The sequence below is a fragment of the Callorhinus ursinus genome, unplaced genomic scaffold, assembly GCF_003265705.2.
Source record: "Callorhinus ursinus isolate GAN/ISIS: 27379988/994484 unplaced genomic scaffold, GSC_fseal_2.0 scaffold49, whole genome shotgun sequence".
Lineage (NCBI taxonomy): Eukaryota > Metazoa > Chordata > Mammalia > Carnivora > Otariidae > Callorhinus > Callorhinus ursinus.
In genome coordinates this window covers 9,816,262-9,834,781 of record NW_027397111.1, presented here as the reverse complement: position 1 = coordinate 9,834,781, position 18,520 = coordinate 9,816,262, and the positions used below count along the sequence as shown (strand labels likewise).

At 41.3% G+C, this 18,520-nt stretch overlaps 1 protein-coding gene across 1 annotated transcript in view; it reads left to right on the top strand.

The window, feature by feature from the left end:
• Positions 1 to 3,281: 3,281 nt before the first annotated feature.
• The window catches only part of NLRP14 (NLR family pyrin domain containing 14), a 32,364-nt gene continuing 17,125 nt past the window's right edge, over positions 3,282 to 18,520 (top strand). The window contains 7 exon segments of the mRNA XM_025848562.2: positions 3,282 to 3,573; positions 4,344 to 4,415; positions 7,767 to 8,235; positions 8,237 to 8,472; positions 8,475 to 9,354; positions 12,610 to 12,774; positions 14,948 to 15,115. Coding sequence (XP_025704347.2) covers positions 3,282 to 3,573; positions 4,344 to 4,415; positions 7,767 to 8,235; positions 8,237 to 8,472; positions 8,475 to 9,354; positions 12,610 to 12,774; positions 14,948 to 15,115 — 2,282 coding nt within the window.

The following is an 18,520-nucleotide window of genomic DNA, read 5'->3' as shown; positions in this document are numbered from 1 at the left end:
AATGGTATCTAGTGGGTAGAGGCCAGCACTGCTGCTAAACATCATATAGTGCATCTAAGTGTCCCTCAAATAAAGAATTATCTGGCCAACAATGTTAGTAGTAAGGTTGAGAAACCGCTATAGGAGATTCCATCAGAGCAACCAAGAAAGAAAATCAGGCAAGAGTGTAGGAAAAGGGTGAGAATACCCTGTTTTCTAGATAAAATGTCACTTCCCCCAAACTTTCTCATCTCTACCCTCTCTAGAAAAGAATCCCTCCTTCGTGTTCTAGAATACTACTAGAGCTCAGAAAAATTGCCATTACATATTTAGAGGTCCTCCTCTTCCCAAAGCCCAGTATTCAGCACAGGGTCCAGTATCACAGAACATGGTCACACAGATGGCATTTAACCCCAAATTCCCTGTGCCTAGAAAAATAAAGTGAAATTAAAAAGCAGTGTTACCTAGTAGAAAGAGAATGAGCTTTGTAGTTTGATTGGCTACTTGTCAACCCTGTAACCTAGGCAAGTTTCAGGACTATTTTTAAGACTAAAGAAAATTTTCATAAAGAACCTATACACTGTACATCCTCAACAAATGTCATTATTAACATGCACTGAATGAATATTTTGAACAAATGTGCTTTAATTATAAGGGGCAAACATTTACACCAATAAATTTGCAAATTGAAATAAATCCTCTTAGACCATTGATTCCCATTTTAGTTCAGAATATGTTGGGATTTATGATATGCCTTGACATAAGAAGAGCAATCCCAGAGTTTTCCTCTTCCCAAAAATATAAACAAAGGAAGACCACAGAACAAAAATAACAGTTCCTTTAAGAACAGCATAAAACCTTTGGGAAGGAGGCCAGAGTATATGGTACTTTCTATCAGAATAGTAGACCTCATGTAGTAGTAGAAACCCAATAGGATTCAGAACCATACAGATCTTGGCTCACAGAGACACCTGAAAAGACAAGAGGAAAATGAAGAAAGTGTGGTATTATGAAAGCCAAGGGGAAAGAGAGCATCAAGCAGTAAGGCATTGTTAAAACAGCAATTATTATATGTATGGCACCCTGTAAGTTAGGTGCATGCATTAACTTCTAATCTTTGCAGAGGTGGGGACTGTTTTTTTTTTCTTATAGATATGACTGTTGAATCCAAAAATAAATACCTATTGGGTTTTGCAACAGGGTGGTAATTGGTATAAGTTATCTCAGTGGAATTCTGGTTGCAAAAGTGAGATTGCAATGGATTGTGGAGGAATAATAGGTTACGTATAGAAGACTCTGAAGAAGTTTGAGCATGAAGATGAAGCAGATGTGGAGTAAAGGGAACATTTATGTAAGACTAGAGTTGGACATGTTTATATATGTCATTGAGACCACTGAGTGGTCAGGGAGAAGCCTTTTGGTCCTGGAGAAATTCCTCCTTTGTTCCTTTGAAGTTTCCTCAAATTTATTCCTTTTTGCTTCTTCTTAAAAAATTACTGTGGAACCTGTTTTGGTCACATCCTAATCTAGAATCTGGAATATTTCTTCAGTGCAGTTAAAAAAAAAAAAAAAAAAAGACCCTAAAATAGCTGATTGCTCCCTAATTACTGTAGGATAAAGTCCTGATTTACTATGTAATTTTGAGATAATTCACTTTCTGCTTAAGAAGTAAAATCCCCCTTCTGTACATTTTTATTTCCCTCATCCTTCTTTTACAGGCCCATTAGCAAGATTAGGGGTCAGTATTTTGGAGGACGGAAGGATCTCAGTTTTGTCTGTATTACTAGCTCTGTCTCTCTAACCAGTTACTCAAGAGGAGATGAGGCACTTGACACAGTTTAAGTGATTAACTGGAGGTACCTGGGTTGAATAAGAAACCGAATAAGGCTCTTAGGTGGCTGATAAATAAGAGGAAAACAGGCCTCAATAGAAGAGGATTTGATTGTATTTGAAGAACTGTCACAGTGGGGGAGGGCAAGAAATTGCTCCTTTACCTGGAAGGAATTAGGAGAGAATGGGTTATAGGAGCCTGCGGGTTAGGTGTGGAGTAGTCCTTGCTGATAAAGTCTGGAGTGAGCAACAGAATGAAATGTTGGAGTGGAACATGGTCATGGGAGCTGAGGTCCTTGATGTGGGAGAATGTGGTTTGGGGTGAGCTTTAACATGGAACACTTTCAGAATATGTGCAGTGTTGGGGAGTGGGTGTAAAAGGAGCTCGTGAGCTGGAAATGCAGACCCTCACCGGCTATGTATGGATTTGTGACCAGAGATGACAGGACAAAAAGAGCTAGATGGTGGCATATTCCAGTTGTTTGTTCTTCAAGAGTAATTATGTGTTGGTGGGGGGCAATAACAATGTTTTATGGGCTGAGATACATGTTGGGTGTTGGTCAGGGAGTGAAGGCATGAGGAGAATTGCCAGTACTTAGGAGCCTGGTCTGTGCCAGGTGATAGATGAACTCTACCTCATTTAATCCGTACTGCAGTTCTCTGAGGGTGATTCTAATCTTCTCACTTCAGGAGAGTAAACTGAGTCTCAGAGAGATGAATTGCCTTTACTTCTTACAGCTCATAAGTTGTGGGACTGGGAGGGACTTTGGGAAGGTGGAAGAAACCTACAGTGGTCTGTATTAAAGGAATGTTTTTATAACCCCAAATGTAGTACAGGGGACACTAAATACTGAGCCTAACACTGGGGCTTCACGTGTTTGTTTGTGGAATTAATCTGTATTTTATAGGCATTTTGTTTTCTAATCCTTTCCATCAGTCCTGTTTGTTCATATTCTTTATTTTTTTTTTTTTTGGAGGAACCTGTTCTTTATTATTATTATTATTTTTTTAGTTTAGCTCTTTTTTTTTTTAAGATTTTATTTATTTGACAGAGAACACAAGCAGGGAGAGCAGGAGAGGGAGAAGTAGGCTCCCCGCTGAGCAGGGAGCCCGATGTGGGGCTCGATCCCAGGAATGACCTGAGCCGAAGGCAGACGCTTAACGACTGAGCCACCCAGGAGCCCTAGCTCTTCTTTTCCCCGCCCCCCGCCCCCGCCCCCTCTCTCCTCCCCCCTCAGAGAGAGAGAGAGAGCGCGCAGTGGGGAGGGGCAGAGGGAGAGGAAGAGAGTCTTAGCAGACCCTGCACTGAACTCAGAGCCCTACACTGGGCTCCGTCTCACGACTCTGAGATCACCACCTGAGCAGAAACCAAGAGTCGGACACTCAACAGACTGTACCACGCAGGTGCCCCTATCCATGTTCTTCGGATTGTTTTTCTCCCACTGAAGCCTGAATACTGATCCATGAGCAAGATGACAGATGGGTCGTCATCTTCCTTCTTTCCTGACTTTGGGCTGCTGTTGTATTTGGAAGAGCTAAACAAAGAGGAATTGAATAAATTCACGTTACTTTTAAAGAATGAGACTGTGGAGCCCAGGGACTGCCAGATACTCTGGGCTGAGGTAAAGAAGGCCGATCGAGAAAATCTGGCTAATTTGATGAAAAAATATTATCCTGGGGAGCAAGCCTGAGTTGTGGCTCTCAAAATCTTTGGCAAAATGAGCCTGAAGGATCTGTGTGAGAGAGCAACAGCAGAGATCAACTGTGAGGGATGCTGGGGACCTATCTGGGGCTGGGGGAAGGGTGGGTTTCCTGAGGCCCATCGGCATGATTCTCTGAAAGGAACTTGGGGATTAAACCATTGTTGGATCATTTGAGAAACCCTGAAGAGGCAGGAGGGTTTTGAGTACTCAGCCTGGCTCCTTAATTGGGGGTAATTCAGCCATCTTGTACCAGTTAGGATGATTAAAGGAATTGAATGATAAGAATTGTCCCATCTAGTGTTCCTTTGCCTGAACTGCAAATAGTCATAGGTTGCATTAAATTTTAAATGACTTAAAATAGGATTTAAAATCTTTGCTCAAGTATGAGGAATGGGCAAAATATTAAGGGGCATAAGCCAAGCTGATATTTTTGGTCATTCCTAAGTAGGAAATATTAAACATCAAAAATTTCTTTCTTGTGTTCTTTACAAGGCTTTACAGCTACAAAGTTGTATTCGTTATTTCCCAGGAGCCTCACCATATTCCTGTGAGGTCAGTGTAGACAAGGACACAGGTTTAGACTAAGGCACCTGCCCTCAAGTTACAGGTTGGAGGGTCTGGGCAAGAGGTCCCTGCTTCAGTGCTGTTGATACCACATCACTTCTCCCTTAGCTAAGCTGGTGGAGTCTGAGGCTCTGTTGACTCCAGTTTTCTTAAGCCCAAATCTCATAGAATTGGACTGCTGAGGACAATCCTGGCCCCTGTTCTAGCTATCACTAAAGCTCCCCTTGTCTTTGGTGAATCTCCCAATCCTGTTGGAACCTGTCACAGGGACAGCCCAGACCACGGGGCCAGAGGATGCCAGGACACAAGAGGAGCAAGATGATCAGGAGGCAGTGGAGGGTGAGTAGATGTGTTTTGTTTTCAGCTTTGGGAGGAGCTTGAGGGTTTGAAATGTAATAGGGGTTTATGCCCCAGGGGACAGTTGTTGATGATTATTCAAAAAGAGTCAACAAAACTGGCTGTCTGGCCAAGGTCAGAATCAGGGCCATGTAAATTCAGGGCCTCAGTGAGAGGAGTGTTTGGAAATGCCCAGCCGGAAGTTCACAGTCTGATGAAGAAGGGTATATTCATGTCTCATTTTACAGATTAAAGAGTCCCTGAGTTTGGAAAGGACTGTTGGGTTTATCACAACCACTTTCTTCCTTTAGAAATGATCCTGTAATTGAGGTCCAGGAGTGGTGACCAACTGGTCCATATAGAATGTAATTTCTAGAACCAGGTCTTCTTAGTCTTACTTCAATACCATTTCCATTCCCCCTAATTTGTTTCATATTCTATATAGTTGAATTCTAGTTTGTATAAATAGAATTACAGTAGAAAGAAAACTGGACCAGGTGAGAAATCATTCTTAACCCAGCTATGCTATTTTCTGACGGGCCACATTATTTCATTCAAGAAGTAATTGAGACCTAGTTTATTCCAAGCACTAATAAATAAAAATTGCTTATTGTGTTAGATGATCTTGAAGATAACTTTCTGCTTTGGCCTTAATTTCTGATTTGGTATAAGGAAGTTTATTCTTATGGTATTTATTACTGGCCATACATTTAGGAAATCAGGATTCCACCTCATAGAAGTTAACTGTTAGAAGATGGAAGATAGATAAAAATATAATGAAGGAAGTAAAAATCATCCTCCTAACCCCCATTTTCTTTTGAGTACTGCACTGTACGAGATAGCGTACCGCAGAGAGCATCTGCCTTGCAGTACGTAACTTCTGGACAAGATCTAAGCATCAGCTAGTGCGACACGAATTATGTTAGATGTTTGTACTGAATGCCCTGGTAGAACAAAGAAAAGAATTACTTTAAAAAATATAGTTTGTGAGATATGCTGTGAAAAATATACCATGTTTTGAGAAATATGAGAGAGGACTCTTCTAGCATTGGGGTTCACAGAGGGTTTCTCTGAGACAGTGACATTTAAGCTCTAAAGAAGGAATCAGACTCAACTAGGGTGAAACTGTTTTCATTCTGCTTGGACCTTGGGAATATTTTTTGAATTTTAATTCCAGGACAGTTAACACACAGTATTATATTAGTTTCAGATGCACAATAGAGTGATTCCACAATTCTGCACAGTACTCCGTGCTCCTCCCGACAAGGGTCCTCTTGATCCCCTTCGCTTATTCCACCCCTCCCCGCCACCCTGTAGCCATCCTCTAGAGTTAACAGTCTGTTTCTTGGTTTGTCTCTTCTTTTTCTTTGTCCATTTATTTTGTTTCTTAAATTCCACATATGAGTGAAATCATGTGGTATTTGTCTTTGACTTATTTCACTTAACATTATATTCTCCAGATCCATCCATCTTGTTGCAAATGTCAGAATTTCTTTTTATGGCTGAGTAATATTCCATTGTATACATACACCACTTATCCATTCATCTATCAATAAACATTTGGGCGGCTTCCTTGTCTGGCAATTGCAAGTAATGCTGCAATAAAACATAGGGGTGCATATATCTTTTTGAATTAGTGTTTTCATATTCTTTGGGTAAATACCCAGTAGTGGAATTACTGGATCATATGGTAATTGTTTTTAATTTTTGAAGGAACCTGCATACTGTTTTCCAGTGTCTGCACCAGTTTGCATTCCCACCAACAGTGCACAAGGGTTTCTTTTTCTCCACATCCTCACCAACACCTGTTGTTTCTTGTGTGTTAATTTTAGCTATTCTGACTGGTGTGAGGTGATAACTCAATATGGTTTTGATTTGCATTTGCCTGATGATGAGTGATGTTGAGTATCTTTTCTTGTGCCTGTTAGCCATCTGTATGTCTTCTTTGGAGAAATGTCTGTTCCAGTCTTCTGCCCATTTTTAACTGGATTATTTGTTGTTGTTTTTTTTTTGATGTTGAGTTGTGGAAGTTCTTTTTAATGTGAAGTAATCCCTATACCCAACATGGGGCTTGAACTTACAGCCAACCGTCAGTCACATGCTCCATCGACTGAGCCAGCCATGTGCCCTGAGTTGTAGAAATTCTTTATATAGTTTGGGTACTAACCCTTTATCATATATATCCTTTGCAAATATCTTCTCCCATTCAGTAGGTTGTATTTTGGTTTTGTTGATTTGCTTCCCTTGCTGTGCAGAAGATTTTATTTTCCTGTGGTCCCAGTACTTTATTTTTGCCTTTTGTTTCCCTTGCCTGAGAAGACATATCTAGAAAAGGGAATACTTTTTTTTTAATATTCTTCAGGCTCTGCTTCAATGTTCATTTCTATTAATGTTTTACTATAAAGTGGATTATTTTGATCTGTGGATTCAGATATATCTTCAGGTCCTCCCTGGCTGTCACTGTTAATTGTGTTCTTTTTTCATCTGAGTGATGACTCTGTTCTCCATATAGTCCTCTTTTTTTTCTCTGTAGAGGAAAAATACAAAGAAAACATATTTCTTTTTTTGTTTCATTTAAATTCAAGTTAACATACAGTGTATTATTAGTTTCAGGAAGAGAAATTAGTGATTTATCAGTTGCATATAACACCCAGTGCTCAGGGCGCCTGGGTGGCTCAGTCGTTGAGCATCTGCCTTCGGCTCAGGTCATGATCCCAGGGTCCTGGGATCGAGCCCCGCATCGGGCTCTCTGCTCAGCGGGGAGCCTACTTCTCCCTCTCCCACTCCCCCTGCTTGTGTTCCCTCTCTTGCTGTCTCTCTCTGTGAAATAAATAAAATCTTAAAAAAAAAAAAAAACACCCAGTGCTCATTACATCAAGTGCCCTCCTTAATGTCCTTCACCCAGTTAACCCATCCCTCGCACCCCCCTCCCCTCCAGCAACCTCAGTTTGTTTCCTAGAGTCCAGCATCTCTTATAGTTTGTCTCCCTCTTGATTTTCATCTTTTTATTTTTCCTTCCCTTCCCCATGTTCATCTGTTTTGTTTTTAAATTTCACATATGAGTGAAATCATATGGTATTTGTCTTAAGAGAACATATTTCTAGTGTGAATCTAATTTTTACTTTCCGCCCCAAATTCATCCTTCTGCACGACCAGTTTTGTTTTTTCAGTTTCTTATGCGGGTTTTAAATCTACAGGAACCTTTGTTTGTTTTACTTACATTCTTTTCTAAACCAGCTGCACTTTGATTTGAGCCGAGCTGAGTGTTCTTAACACTGCATTTCATAGAATTTGCTTTGATCATGTGTATCTTTGTTTTCTTTTTCTTTTTTTTTATGCTGTATTCTGACTTAGGTGATGGAACGGAATACAGAATCCAAATAAAGGAAAAATTCTGTATCATGTGGGATAAGAAATGTTTGTTGGGAGAACCTGAAGATTTCCATCCTGGAGTTGCTCAGGAAGATCGATAACTGTTGGAACATCTGTTCCACGTGGATATGAAAACCTGTGAGCAGCCACAGACAGTCGTGCTCCAGGGGGCTGCTGGAGTTGGGAAAACAACCTTTGTGAGAAAAGCAATAGTAGATTGGGCCCAGGGCAGTCTCTATCAGCAGAAGTTTAGCTATGTTTTTTATTTCAGTGCAAGAGAAATCAACCAGTTGAGAGAACGAAGCTTTGTTCAAATGATATCCAAGGACTGGCCCAGCCCGGAAGGCTCCATTGAAAGGATAATGTCCCAGCTGAGTAGTCTTTTTATTATTGATAGTTTTGATGAACTGAACTTCGCCTTTGAGGAACCTGAGTTTGTGCTATGCAAAGACGACCCAGGTGCACCCAGTGTCCTTCCTTATGAGTAGTCTGCTGAGGAAAGTGATGCTCCCTGAGTCATCTTTATGGGTGACAAAGAGACCTACAGCTTGTAAGAAACTAAAGCCTTTGTTGAAGAACCAGCGTTCTGTAGAGCTGCTGGGTATGTCCAAGGTTGCAAGAAAGGAGTATATTTACCAGTTTTTTGAAGACAAGAAGAGGGCCTTGCAGGTATTCAATTCACTAAGAAGCATGAGATGCTTTTCAGCATATGCAAAGTCCCCCAGGTGTGCTGGGCCATCTGCACCTGTCTGGAGTAGCAGATGGAGATGGGTAGTGATGTCTCATTAACCTGCAAAACAGCCACAGCTCTGTTCACCTGCTATATCTCTAGCCTCTTCCCACCAGTAGATGGAAACTGTGCTAGTCCATCCAAGCAAACCCAACTGAGGAGCCTGTGCCACTTGGCTGCCAAAGGAGTGTGGACTGTGATATCTGTGTTCTACGGGGAAGATTTCAGAGAGCATGAGTTAACTAAATCGGATGTGTCGATTTTCCTGGACATGAATATTCTTCAAAAGGACACAGAGTATGAAAATTGCTATGTGTTCACCCACCTGCATGTTCAGGAGTTTCTTGCAGCTATGTTCTGTATGTTGAAAGACAATTGGGGGACCAGGGACAATTCCCTTCAGTCTTTTGAAGATTTGAAGCTATTGCTTGAAAGCAACAGTGATCAAGATCCCCATTTGATGCAGATGAAATGCTTTTTGTTTGGCCTTTTGAATGACGATCTAGTAAAACAACTGGAAACAACTTTGAACTGTAAAATGTCACTGGAGATAAAAAGGAAGATCCTTCAGTGGCTCGAGATACTGGGGAACAGCAAACATTTTCCAGCACCGCTAGAATTTCTGGAGTTGTTCCTCTATCTGTATGAGACTCAAGATGAAGCCTTTATAAGCCAGGCAATGAGATCTTTCCAAAAGATTGTCATTGATGTTTGTGGAAAAGTCCATTTACTTGTGTCTTCAATCTGCCTTAAGCCCTGCCAATGTTTATGGACCATTAAACTGTCTGTAACTGTGTTATTTGAGAAGATGTTAAACTCAAGTCCCCCAGCTGAACTTTGGTAAGTGGGGAAGTGCCCTGTCAGGGGAGTGAGGAAAGGAAGTTTTATCAGTGGGAGGGGAGGGGAATTGTTTAGCAGAGGTCCCAGAGCTAGGATTACCCTTCAGAGTTGTCCCACCTTGAGGCAAGGAAGCCAAACACTAAAATCCCTCATTGACCAGTCATGGCTACTGGTGAGGAAAGGACAGAAACTTGCCTGAAGTGACTGTCTTGGCCTGAGGGCAATCCCAAGAAAGGGGCATGGCTGAGAGCAATCACCTGGCAACACTCTTAACAGCTAGAAATAACCTTTAGTCCTCAGGGAGGGATGTGACCTAGCACAAAGTTGGATCCACTATGGTACGTATATTTAACTTTTAAAAAGAATGCATTCTGGAAGGACTAGGGACCAGGAATTTCTTGCTGAAGCTATTTGACACAGGGCATCTGTCTGGGCTACGTCCCTCACCTTCCCCATTGCCTAGACATAGGTCAGCCTTTGCTTCGTACTTCATGAAAGGTCTCAGCCCTTTAACACCTAACAGGAGAGTCTGATTTGGGTAAGAAATAGTAGGAGCTGAATGAATATTTTGAAAGAATAAATGAATCTAAATAATCTAAAATAAGTGAAGTGTTTGATGCCTATTTTACCCTCTCCCATGAGTTGCCTTTTCTGACTCTATCCATCTACGTCTAAGGGAAGAATTGAACTATGGGATTACCTCTGGATTTAACTGAAATTGAGGGCTTACTATGCGGTATATAGTTATATAGTATATGGGATATTTAACCAGTTATCCAATTTGAAGCTGGTCAAAAGCATATCTCAATTTATTTTTGAGAATACCAAACTGCGATTCAGAGAAGTTCACCTAGAAAGTAAGTGTACCATTATTGATTCAAGCACACATCAGATAATAGCTAGCATCTGTTTGACACATGCCCAGCAGTCTTCTGAGGCCCACCTCAAGTCATCTCAACAATCCCAGGAAGATGCTGTTATTTCCATTTTACTAGTAAAAACCCTGAGGTACCAAGAAGACATCAACTTGACTGAGGTCACACATCTGATTGTCAAGTCCTTGGTTTTCCAGCTTGACCCACGCTGCCTCCTTGCCATTACGTACAGTTGCAGAACCACGTCTCTTATAAGGACCTACATTTTTATTTCTCTTCTGCTGTGGGAGTAGAACTGTAGGCTGGGATGCTGTGACCTTTACTGTCCTTGGGGTGTTGTAAATCTCCTTTAGTCTGTTTTCTCAATTCTGACTTAGTGGTTCTGTTAAGACCTGTGATTGAACCCAGGGCATTAGAATGTATTTTATGCCTAATAATATTAGGAAGGCATTCTGGCCATTATACAGCTAGTCCTCATGCTACCTTCCCCTCACCTGTGTTCTAGTGTTACCTAATATTAAGAGTTGGCATTGTTGCTAAAGTAAGTCTGAGAACCCAGTGCTTTAAGAGGCACATTATAGGTCGGTCAGTGTCTTCTATAACATAACAACATTGTAAATTTAACAGTATGTCTGTCTTATTCACCATTAAAACCTATGGCATTTCTACATAGTAAGCACTTAAATGTTTGATTTATTGCCTAGTTTTGTCAAATTTAAGACCTCAGTTGATGTAGAGACCAGCACTCTGCAATGTTATTCAATCCAAGATAAGGTATGGGGGAATCAATATTTATTGAGTAGTGACTGAGATCAGGATATGCTACCCCAAAATATGTCACTTTTCCATAAGTATTTTGAGCTGAAGGCATAGGAGTTCCTGAAACCCCTTACCTGCCTAGAAGCAGAACCTCCAAAAAGAACTATCTTCAATCCCCTCCCTGGAAGCAATTTCTCTACCTTCTTCTTGGAGACAGAAGTTGGCCCCATACCCAGGCAGACACTGTCACAAACACTTTTTCCACAAGTGCCTTTTATCCCCCTGCCTTTTTCCTGCTGAATTAGTTATATAAACCCCAAAGTCTGTCTATCCCTTTAAATTACTCCTCACTAATTTCACCCACAATGCACATGCTAATACAATTTGTATGCTTTTCTCTTGTTAATCTGTCTTTTGTCAGTCCAATTTACAGGGCCCCCCTAGAAGCTAGGAGGGCACAAGGAAAAAGATACTTTTTCCCTCTCCTACAGCAGCTGTTTGTATAAGGCAACATGCTAGACTTTTATATATTTTAATATGAATAAGGGCAGCTACCAATTGTAAGCACTTATAATGGAAAACATTTGCCAACCATTTTCTGTGGATTGTCCTAATCTTCACAGTAATCCTAAGAAATAGATACTATTGTCTTCATTGTTTAAGAAGCAGCGGAGGCTCACATACTAGCACTGCTAGAATCACCCGTGTTAGTGAATGGCAGAGTTGGGACTCAAGACTCTTTTGTTATAAGAGCTTATGCTTATAATCATAAATCATCTGTTTTATTCCTTATTAACCTTTGTTTATAATGAGCTTATTGAAAATATGCCTAATAGTTAAATTATACAACATTTACAGATTTACAGAGTGCTTTTGTGTATGCACTACACTTGACTATTAGATCCTCACAATCCTGTGAAGGGAGATGGAATTCCCATTTCATAGATGAAGAAAGCTCAGAGTTCATAGAACTGATGTGACTTACCTAAAGTCAGGTAGCTAGTAAACTGGAGAACTGCAGCTCGTACCCATGGTTCTTAATCTCCACCCCGGTGCCTGGATCTCTGCCCACTATGCCTATGCTTACAATTTGTGGTCTTAGATTATTTTTCTTCTTGATACACGCTCTTTGGCTATTTGAAGACCTCTGTCGTCCTTCCTAAGTCTCGTCCTCCAAAATGAAGTCTCTCTAGGCTAACTTTGTGTGTTGTGTTGAAGGGGTGAGGGAGTTATTGGGCAAACAAAGCCTCCTGGAGTGCCAAGAGGAAGACTGTTGGGTGGACTGTGCCCACACAAGACCTGCACTGATGCACTCGCCATTTCTAGAATAACTTACTTCCACCCAGGGGCACCTGGGTGGCTCAGTCAGTTAAGCGGCTGCCTTCGGCTCAGGTCATAATCCCAGGGCCCTGGGATAGAGTCCCGTGTTGGGTTCCTTGCTCAGCGAGGAGCCTGCTTCTCCCTCTGCTTGCCGCTTCCCCTGCTTGTGCTCTCTATGTCAACTAAATAAAATCTTAAAAACAAAAAACAAAACAACTTCTACCCAATACCATCTTCTGAGACTTGCCCGGGCTGAAATAGATACATAGATCTTGTGTTTTTCTTGATTATTTAGGCGAAGGGATGGTGGTCACATTACTCATTACTGGCAAGATCTCTGTTCTGTGCTTTATACAAATGAGCACTTGAGAGAACTGGACCTGTGTCATAGCAACCCCGATGAATTAGCCATGAAGACTTTTTATCAAGAACTGAGGCACCCAAACTGTAAACTACAAAAACTCTTGTAAGTTTGGCATGAGAAAATTTCATGGAGTATTTCAACTTCTTTCTTTGTCCCACCTCCCACTACACTTATTAGGCAAATCCAAGGATAAACACTTAAAATCCACTGTGTAAAATATTCTAAGAACACCCACAGTAGAAACCTCAGGGGATGTGGGGGCATAACTAGCTTGTTCTGGGAAAGATTGCTTGGAGTGTAGAAGCTGTTGACATGGTTTTTGAGGCTTGCTAAGGAATTTTCTAGATGAACAACACAGAGCTAAGGCATTCTAGGCAACTCAACAGAGCACTTGCAAAGCTAAGTTCTGGAGCATACTATTTAATTTTTCTATTGAGTAATTTACATTTAATAAAATGCACAGTTATGTCTAGTTAAGTTTTGATGATTACATATACCTATGTAACCAATACTCAAAATAAGATAGAAAACACATCACCTCTGGAAGTTTCCTTCTACCCTCTTCTATTCACTTTTCTTATCCTATGCAGTCTCCGTAGCAACCACTTTCTAACCTTTTATCACTATAGGTTAGCTTGTGCTGTTCCTGTAAATGATTGAGATTGTTTCATATGGTCAGTATGTACTTGCTGTGTCAATATTCTTTTGCTCCACAAAATATTTTTAAAAACTTACCCACGTAGGTAGTTGCATGTTTCGATAGTATATTGCTAATGAGCCTGCCATTGTATGATAGATTGCAACTCCTTCATTCTCTTTTGAATAGACCCCTGGGCTGTTTCCAGGTTTTGGCCAGTATGAATAAGGCTGCTAGGACTATTCTTGGATGCATTTTTTGTGTGTGATACAGGTTTTCATCTCTTGGGCTAATATTTCAGAATGGAATTACTAGTTCACAGATGGATGTTAACTTGTTATAGGAAGTTGCCAACTAGCTCTCTAGAGTGGTTGTACCATTTTTCAGGCTTACCGGCAATATGTGGAAGTCCCCGCTGCTCCTCGCCCTTGCCAACGTTTGGTATTTCAGTCTTTATTACATCTTAATTTGATTCTACAGACCCTATCACTGATTTACATTGGCTGGTTTACACATCTTTCTCCTTGTCTACTGGGTGTACTAGGAGCTGGAACTGATCCTATTTAGTCTTGATTAAGGGGGGGTTCCTGGAAATCCTCTTCCTTCGCCCCCAGACCTCTCCCCTACATTTCCCTTTCACTGAATGTCACCAGTCTGAAGCCCTAACAAGAGCTACTGCCTTCTTTTGGGCTAAATGGCTTCCTCTTCTAGAATGCGAGGGCTCCTTGGGGGAGGACACCATGAAGGCGGCACTTAGTCTTTCCCACCATAGAGTGGCCTTCCTTTCTCAAGTCCCTTTTCCTTAACACATGAAATTGAAATTGGACTTTCAATTTGTATTTAGTGAGTGCTTCAGGCACTTTTACCAGATGATGATGGCTAGTGCTCTTAACAGGTAAAAGCTTTGTTTCTTTGTGCCTAGCCAGAAGGAGGGTGAGGGTAAAGGGTAGGTGGTGGGCAGAACGGAGAAGAGGTGATATTACAAAGGGATGTTTTGAATAGTTAGCACTGTGAACATGCTGGGCATTGGGGGCTAGCAGAGGCACTTAGGGAAGAATCAGATATGGCTAACAGTGCCTGAGTAGCAGACGACAACTGGGAAGAAAGATGGGCATATTGGATTTCCTCCCATATTTAGCTTTGGGCTATCATCGTACATCTAACAAAGTCCATGAGATGACAGCGTATTTTGCAGTAATATGTTTTGCTAATGATGCATCTCAAACAGTTGATATTAACTACGAACTCACCTTGGGTTATTTTAAGGATTAAATATTGTGAATTAATGCTGTAATTGAAATATTTGGAATATTCCCCATTATTTGAGGTAGTTCTTACTGGAATTGAGTTCAAAAACTCCCCTTCTGCTTTTCCTGATGTTATTACCTTCTTTTCCTTCAAGGTCAAAAGAAGTTGAGAGTATCAGTTGTCAGGATGTAATGGACATCTAAGTTGTAACCCAACTGTTTTACTAAGCAACGTCCTGAAACTGATTTATAACCACCCGTGAAATAGGAGAAACTCAAAGTAAGATAAGAAATGAGAGGAATATTTAGATATCAAAGAGTTGGATTTGAAAGGCAAGGGAATGCTGTAACCAGGACAGAGATAATCCTCCTGCATGTTTTTCCTCTGAAGGATGAGATTTCTTTCTTTCCCTGGCGGTTGTCAGGATATCGCCAGTTCTTTGACTCACAACCAGAATCTGATGCATCTTGATCTGAAAGGGAGTGATATAGGGGACAATGGAGTAAAGTCATTATGCGAAGCCTTGAAACACCCAGACTGTAAACTACAGAATCTGAGGTAAGTCGTGAGTTATTTTTGTTATAACTGAGACTTTTGTCTGTCCAAATAGAATCTTACAGCCTTGATTTGCTGTTCATTGGGCCAGCGTCAATCTATTTTCACGATATGGAATAGCAGGAATCAGTAGATTCAGGGTGATTTCCTCCTGATAGGACTTTTAACTGCTCCCATCCCTTCACTGAGGACGCCCCTCATTGTACAGTTCCATCTCTCCATTTCCTAAGTTTAACAAAAAGACCCAGAATTTATAAAGATTTAAAAATTTTCATATTTCAGTGCGGCCGTATGTGTATTCATTGTATCTTTGAATGCTTACAGGAAAGAATGCACTAATGGTAACTGGGGGCAATGCTAAGCAGGCTCAGTTTTACCTTTTTTTTTTTTTTTTTTTTTAGATTTTTTATTTTTATTCATGAGAGACGGACAGGGAGGCAGAGGGAGAAGCAGGCTCCCCGTGGAACAGGGAACCCCATGAGGGACTCGATCCCAGGGACCCTGGAATCATGACCCAAGCCAAAGGCAGACATTAACCAACTAAGCCATCCAGGCGCCACCCCCGCCTTTTTTTTTTTTTTTTTTTTAATGAAGATGAGCTTTATTTGATAGTGAATCACCATCACCATATAATTGCAACTCGGTAACCCATACAGAGGGCTGAGGAGGAAGAGCACGGCACCTGGCAGCCGGCACAGTACTCCAGTGCCCTCACACACTGTGGAGCCTAGTGGTGGGTCTGCTTTTTTTCTGAAAGTGAGAGGGTTGGCAAGCCTACTTGGTCCCCACACTGTGTGACCGAATTCAAGGGGGATCTTATTTTCCAATGAAAGGTTTTTAATTCAGTTTCTTACAAAATAAAACCAAAAGCAAAACAAAACAAATCCTTGCAGTAAATTTTACCTTAGAAGTTTTTATAATCCCTGGATTCACTTGGGGGTGGGGGAGGGTGTAGGGTGGGGCAAGACAGAACCTTGATGAATGAAAGGCCAAGATAGGTCTGTATTTGTCAGAAGCAAATTATAAACTATACGTAGGAGGCACAAGGAACAAGACCTTTTTGACAATAGGTGGGTGAACTATATTACCTCTGGAGATTCTTTAAATCTCACCGGGTTTTGTAGGATGAAATTCACTTTAGAGCATGTCTGGAAAGTTGCTGGATGCTTCTTGAACATTGCTTGAGTTCAATTGTCAGCAGACCAGGTTGGGGTATTGGTTTTACTGTCTGTGAAGTAGTTTTAGGACTTTGTGAGGAATTTTCAGTAACCTGCCACCTCTAGTCTGGAGCCCAGGTGAGAAGTAGGTCATTGGTTCTTGCTACTAACATGTTAGTAGCAAAAAGCTGTTAGATGGAGGGGAAGATGTTTTCTCCCAGTGGGAGTTGTGGGTCCAAGACAAAATGCCTTGGCACTTGACAGAGCAGCAGGACTTGGTAAGATCTTTTTCATCAGTTGACATTTGAACAATGTTTTCCACTGATGAGCCTTGATGAGACCCAGTTAGCAGGCTTTCAAATAGGAAGCCATCCATCTGGGTCAATTAGTTAGGGCTCCTTGTACCAGTAAACAAAATGTTTTGGCAGCAGAAGTCATCAGAGCTTTGTAATCCTTGCACGTGGTATTATGTAGGATTGGGTGTTCTCCCATTGCGGCTGACCACTGGAAGTAATTGATAGTCTTATAGACCTCCTATTAACACTCTGGGAAAAGTTTCAGTTTTATGCTTGCTTTAGACTGCATAACGGCTATGGACAGTTGACTGACCACAGTAGTCTGGTTTGTGCATAGATCATGCTGAACTCAACACTGCAGAATTGCATATTGATATTTTAGTTTCCCACTGATTCTAGATGATGTGAGCGAGAGTACTGACAAATTAGTAGGTCTTTGCCAGGCTGCCTCACAAAATATCCCCAATTACCATAGGAACTTTGCAAATTTAAAGCATTTAAGAAAACTTTAAATTGCTGAGAGACTCCTATTATCCCTTGTACATGAGCATACTGGAAAAGTACATATAATCACTAATTTTCATGTGACTATTTCACTGAAATATTTACTAAATGTTCCCCTCTGGTAGGGGAGAAAGATCTATTCTTGTCCTGATAACTTTTCCACATGTGGGCCTGATAATAGGGTAGCTTTTATTTCATTTTTTTTTAAAGATTTTATTTATTTATTTGACAGAGAGTGAGAGAGGGAACACAAGCAGGAGCAGAGGCAGAGGGAGAAGGAGGCTTCCCGCTGAGCAAGGAGCCCGACGTGGGGCTCGATCCCAGGACCCTGGGATCATGTCCTGAGCCAAAGGCAGATGCTTAACGACTGAGCCACCCAAGCACCCCTAGGGTAGCTTTTAAAATATGTTGAGCAGGGGCGCCTGGGTGGCTCAGTCATTGAGTGTCTGCCTTCGGCTCGGGTCGTGGTCCCAGGGTCCTGGGATCGAGCCCCGCATTGGGCTCCCTGCTCAGCGGGGAGCCTGCTTCTCCCTCTCCCACTCTGCCTGCTTGTGTTCCCTCTCTCACTGTGTCTCTCTCTGTCAAATAAATAAATTTTAAAAAAATCTTTAAAAAAAAGTATGTTGAGCAAATAAGGGAAAAAAACAATAATCTTGGGCATACGAGTAACACCTCGTGCCCAGAAGAATTTTTTTTTTTAAGATTCTTTATTTATTCATTAGAGAGCACGGAAGGGGGCAGGGGCAGGATCGGGAGAAGCAGGCTCCCCACTGAGGAGGGACTAGGGGCTCAGTCCCAGGATCCCAGGATCATGATCTGAGCCAAAGGCAGATGCTTAATCAACTGAGCCACTCAGGCACCCTACTTTGTCATTTTAATCTTTTTTCCCCTTCCTTTTTGGGGTGTTTCTCAAATTGTCATTGATTTTCTTTATTGCTTGAAATATGGATTTCAGTTTTCTCTTGTTTTTTTTTTTTTTTTAAATCTGTTGCACTCTTCTTTATCTTAAACCTGCTCCCTTTCTCAGTCTGATCTCCACTTAGGATGTGCTCTTCTTTCACAGAATTTGCATCTTTTTATGTATGTTTAAAATGTAAAGCAAGCCATTCTAAACATTTTCCTCTGTTTCCCCATTTTCTCTTTTTCATAAATGTATTTTCTGTCCCTTAGTTAAGCTTTAATATTTTATCCACAGGCCCCCATAATATTGGACTCTTTTTCCTTCTAGAAGAGCTCTGTCCAAACCCAATGTTTCCCTTGTTTCTCTGCCTTCTTGGCTGCTGGTATAATCTCCCTTTGTATCACTCTATTCTGGCTGCTATAACCAAATGCCACTGACTGGGTGGCTTAAACAGAAATCTATTTCTCATAGTTCTGGAGCCTGGAAGTTCAAGATCAGGGTGCCAGTGGGGTGCATTTCTGGTGAGGCTTCTCTCTCAAGCTTGTGGGTA